General features: G+C 33.3%; 1 protein-coding gene across 1 annotated transcript in view; it reads left to right on the top strand.

The window, feature by feature from the left end:
• The window catches only part of LOC110106536, a 9,642-nt gene extending 4,476 nt beyond the window's left edge, over positions 1-5,166 (top strand). Inside the window, exons 3-4 of the mRNA XM_020836467.2 lie at positions 468-578; positions 4,781-5,166. Of these exons, the coding sequence (XP_020692126.2) occupies positions 468-532 (65 nt within the window). The 3' untranslated portion in view covers positions 533-578; positions 4,781-5,166. The remainder of the gene's footprint in view (positions 1-467; positions 579-4,780) is intronic.
• The last annotated feature ends 425 nt before the right edge of the window (positions 5,167-5,591 follow it).

The following is a 5,591-nucleotide window of genomic DNA, read 5'->3' as shown; positions in this document are numbered from 1 at the left end:
CACACACACACACACACACACACTCCAATGCCTTCATATATATATATATATAAACTCAATTGGCCTTATCAACTAGCTTGGAGAAATCACTTGCTCCTTATCCTAGTTTGACTTTAAAACTCCATGATGCTCAACAGTCATTTCCCAAATGCTTTAAATGAGCGAGAAAAAAGTCGATCGCAGTATGAGATCAGGAGTGCCTTTTGAAGCCCAACAGGGCAATATGCAGGTTGTTTTCACTATAATCCTTTTGAAGCCCAACAGGGCAATATGTAGGTTGTTTTCACTATAATTTGGAGGTCAATGAGTGCGAGTCATTGAAATATCCCCACCACAAGTATGAGGGTAAGATTGCATACATTTAATCCCTTCTCACAACCAGCATTGGTGAGAGCTTTGTGCATGGCGTGCATCTTTTGTGTACTAGCCTGGTATAAATTGCTAATGTTTGTCATTGCTGATTGTAGAAGAAGAGAGGCGGCTAGATACTATATCTGAAGGTGTTAGTTATGAAGAATTTGGAAGTGACTAACAAAACAGCTAGTTCAAGAGTTATCCTTTGATGAAGCGCTTTGTTGGTGAGTCTAATCTTAAATTTGCAATTTTGGTTTTTGCTCTTTCTACATGATTAAATTTACTCAGCTATGAATTTCTTATGAAGCATAGAATAAAGTGTTTTTGAATCTCATGAACTGTAATTCAATGTTTCTATTGTTTTTTGCGTTCTCTTTATTTAGTAGTAAATGGTTTTTTGATTCAGCAAAACAACTGTAATATTCTGAGTCTCTATCTACCATTTATGACATCGGTAGCATGAACTTAATTGAATTTAAATGTTGCTTCTATTGGAGATTAATTTTTATGATTTTGGGATTTCACTTTTGGTGCTATCTGTTGGTATAATTTACTAGTTCAAGAGGTATGTACTTGAATGCCATATCTTTTATACTCTACTAAAGAAAAACAAATTAAACCTTGGAGATTAATTTTTATGATTTTGGGATTTCACTTTTGGTGCTACCTGTTGGTATAATTTACTAGTTATATATATATATATATATAGATACTAGTTCAAGAAGACTTCTGTAGTTGAATGCCATATCCTCTATAATCTATTAAAGAAAAACAATTTAAACCTTTAGTTGTTCTTTTTTTACATGAATCGAGAACTTTCCTTTGCAATGCAAAGGACTATATTCTTTGAGAATATAATCAAGTTAATTTACTTGAAGGGCTCTGAATTTTTCGAGACATTAATAGGCTATCTCTTTGACCTTATTGCATCCATAAGGTTGGTTTCCTATAGCTTGTTTGCTTCTATCATAGAGGGGATAACACTTCAGCCTTCTTTTCTTTAATATTGTTGTATGATCGTTGACATTACTATTTTTTAACCATTTTAACTTTCAATGCTCATGAGGAGGCAGATGCTTGTAGTGGCCTCTATTCATAACAGCGAACAGTGGAGAGAGAATGATGAAATATTTTTTGAAAATTAATTATTCTTCCCAACCATTATCCATCACCTACCAATCATCTTATTAAAATTTATTTTTTGAATGATTTAATGGGTGAGTGAATCCCCTTTTGTTAATTTATTCCCAGTTGTCAATGTTAAACAAGTCCATTTAGTTTTAGGTGAGTGAATCCTCATTTTATCCCATATATTTTATTCTTTTATAGTAATGAAATATCTTTTTCTATCTACTTCCAATTCTAATTAGCTGTCTTGTGCTATATTAAATTGGTAGTAAGGTAGGTTTCACTATGTCGTTGCTCGAGCTTTTTCGTAGGTGTTTTTCAACAATGATAGGGAAAGTACTTCGTTGAATATCAAATTTGTGGCTGCATTTCATACATGATGGGGAGAATGATGACTATCCATTGAAAATTAACCATCGCCTACCAACCTCTAAACATCTCATTATGTAGTACTTTCCAACCATCAATTTCAACTATCAATCATCTCATTTAATTGGTTAAAAGTTTATTTTTTAGGCTTTAGAAGGCATGGATATGAAAGGGTTTGAGAGAGAGCTTAGGGATGAGGGAGGTAGATATTCATCTTATTGAGATTATTTATTCGCTAATTGTTATGGGCGAGTGAGTTTCCATAGTTTTGGGTGAGCGAATCCTTATATTATCTCATGTAAATTTTCTTTTATTATAATAAAATTTCCTTTCCTATCTATGTTCAATCATACTTTTTGCTTTATTGAGTAGAATCAGAGATATAGGTTGATGCTGCATATGGGCTATTGTAGTGGCAACAGAGGAACTGTCCCAGTGACGTAAAAGTGATAACAGAAAGGGGAAGAGGAGTGATAAGCAAGAAAGGAAGAGTATTATAAAGGAAAAGAAGGCAGATGTCAGTGATAGAAATGTAGATGTCAGTGCATACCTACACACACTCAACCCGTTGCTTTTAGGGGAAGAAGAGTGACAAGCAAGAAAGAAAGGGGAAGAGAGAGTGATAAGTAAGAAATAAAGAGGTTTATAAAGGAAAAGAAGGCAGATGTCAGTGATATTATTAGTAGAATTCAAGTTGAATGGTTGAAGTAGAGGAATGCGTCGGGCTTGTTGTGTGATAGAAAAGTAAGTTGGATGATTGAAGTGGAGGAAAGCATCGGGCTTATTGTGTGATAGAAACCAACCCCCCCCCCCTCAAACTTATGGGAAAATTCTATAAAATGGTGGTTAAACGTGCAATGTTTTATGATACAGAATGTTGGCCATTAAAAGAGAAGCATAATATTAGTTAAGTGTTGAAGATATGAGGATGCTCAGGTGGATGAGTGGTTTTACTCTTAGAGACAGGATTCAAATGAGCATATGCGTGAAAAAGTTGGAGTAGGTCCGATGGAAGATAAGATTAGTGCGAGTTGCCTTAGATGGTTTGGTCACATAAAACATCAGTCTTTTGATGACCCGGTTATGAAAGTAGATGTATTAGATTTGACTTTTATTAAGAAAGGTAGAAATAGCCTAAGATGACTTGGTTAGAAAATAATGACCTTTCTTTATTAGATTTAAATGAGAATTTAACTTTTAACAGGGCACAATGGTGAAAAAGGATTCATGTAACTGACCCCAGATAGTGCGACAAAGTCTTGATATTGTTGTTACCACTTCTTTTCTCTTAAATTTTAAAATACAACATCAATTTTGAACAGCTTGGAAACAGGAATGGTAAGGCTAGACGGCAACAGCTTCAGAACAATAAGGAATTCTGAGTGCAGTTTAGGAGAAATGATCTTTAAAAAGAAAAAGTTACCGAGCAATAAAAAGTTAAATAATTTCTATGATTTAGGAACACATTTGATGTGTTTTGCCCTTCAGTTGAAAAGAAACAGCTCCGAGCTATGCTTTTGCTGAGCCCAGCTTCTTGCAAGTTTAAGGCCACTTGTTTTGCACTTCCTGATAACAACGTTGGGAAATAGTAGAATTCCATGAAAACACTGAGATTGAGAAAGAGCAGAAAAGAAAAATCAATGCATAAAAATACAAAAAATTTATACAAATTCACTCAATTGATTGCTACATCTTATTGTTGCCATTATAGATTTTTTTACTTGGTTTGATTGTGAGAGAATACAATCATAATTTCTCTTCTACAACAAAATACGGCATCTCCCTTCTCTTTATAAAGATAAAAATTATGTAAGCCAGAAAGTATAATAAATTCCCCAAATTGCAATAAAATAATTACAAATATTGGATATCTAGACCCACGGATAAGTTTGTGTAGGGTGTTTCCTTTAGAGGACAAAAATTATGTTCACAACACAACATTCTACCCTTGTGAATAGTTACATAGGAGAGCAATTGCCTTTCAAAGTGTGCACTTTTGAGGGCGTTTATCAATCATTGAAATTTTCAAGTAAAGAGATATGATAGTTCAAAAAATTGTGATGCTGTATGTTACCGGAGTATGAAGCAACACTGTGGAACCTTGGAATTGTGGATCGTCCTTGTTGCTTTAAGTAGGAAGAAAAGATTATGGTTAGGGTTATGCAAATTATTGTGGCTGTTTTCGTTCTTAAAGTTTGATGTCTTGTGCTCTAGCAGCATCTAGAGATTTGGAGAGATAGATCCTCCTCTCAAATTGAGGATCAATTATATATTAGTATTTTTACTCTGCTATCTTTGATTATTGCAATAAAAACTACTGTTTTTTTTTTCCTTGGAATTGTGGATCGTTCTCGCTGTTTTTTGTCAATATTGTTAGGGTTTACTTAAGATCTTCAAGTATTTCCTAACATATTTGTGGATATTTCATTTTAATTTTAATGTTCTAATTAATTTCCTTTTTTAATATTTTATTGTATAAGAAGAAATAAATACTGCTGCATCTATTGAACTTTTAACCGAAAATAGGTCCAAACATCATGAAATTATTATGTACGGTTACCGGATGCCGTTCGGAGGCTAATTAGGATGTGCCACGGCACTTTCTGTTGTGTATCGGTGTTGTGTACCGGGGTGTGATGGCGCATCCTAATTCACCTTGGACCGTCCAATAACCTCACGTAATAATTTCTCCCAAACATCAGGGCCATTTGATATGAGGGTAGGATAACAATTCCAAATTTTCCATTTCATTAGACACAACCTTGCAGTCAAAATTTTCCGGCAAGATTAGTGCCCTGTACTCTAGAACTCTTTCAAGCAATGTTGATTTTTATCCTTTTATTGAGTGTATTTATAAAATATTTTGTCATTTTTCCATGTAAAAAAAAAAAAATTGTGCCATTTTCATCCTTATTGTTCTCTGCTGCAGGATTTATGCACCAATTTGACTGCAGAATAGACTTTTGTACATAATAAGTTGTGTGCGATGCTTGAACGTGGCTTGGTGCTTGGAAGCTGAAGTTATTTCTAATGCTTGTTTTACTCTATCGTGTGAAATTTCTGTTAGATTTAGCTCTTTAGATAATATATGTCCTGCTTTGCATCCCCTATATTTTATGATAATACATCAAGTCTCTTAAGGTCCAAATTGGTTCCTTTAGTGGCCATAGATTTTAGAATTATCTGCATCAGTCCTTTTGTTTTTTCATGTAATCTACTGATTTGTTTCAGGAAGATAAGTTTCCAGATATATAACAGAAGTTGTTTGAAGCTGGAAAAGCATTCTGTTTTACTTGATTGTTACCACTTGTCTAATCACTCTTAAGGTAAAATTTTCATTTATCGTATTAATTGTCGATCATAAGGAACCGTTGCTTTCATTTTCCTTCTCAATCTGATTAGATAAAGAATTATTAGGCTTGAAGTAGAGGGAGAGAGAGAGAGAATGGTTTCAACTTTCAACAATTTTAGGTTACAAACATGTTAAAAATGATCATAAATATGTTAAGAGACTGAGGTTTGGATTTTATTTGTGACAATTTTTTTACTGCTTCTTAAAGTAGTTTTTTAATATAAAATTTTTATGAGCTAAAAAATTGTACTAAAAAGTTATTTTATAAAGCAATAAGAATGCTGTCCTATTTGTTTGGGATGATTTTCTTACTCTTTTGCTTTTATTTTTGTTGTTTTTTAGTAAATTTTTTGTTTAAGAAATTTGTATTAAAATGTCATTTTAAAGT

The sequence above is a fragment of the Dendrobium catenatum genome, unplaced genomic scaffold, assembly GCF_001605985.2.
Source record: "Dendrobium catenatum unplaced genomic scaffold, ASM160598v2 fragScaff_scaffold_361, whole genome shotgun sequence".
NCBI classification, from domain to species: Eukaryota; Viridiplantae; Streptophyta; class Magnoliopsida; order Asparagales; family Orchidaceae; genus Dendrobium; species Dendrobium catenatum.
The sequence above is the reverse complement of the archived record's forward strand: the minus strand, read 5'-3'. Positions and strand labels throughout refer to the sequence as shown.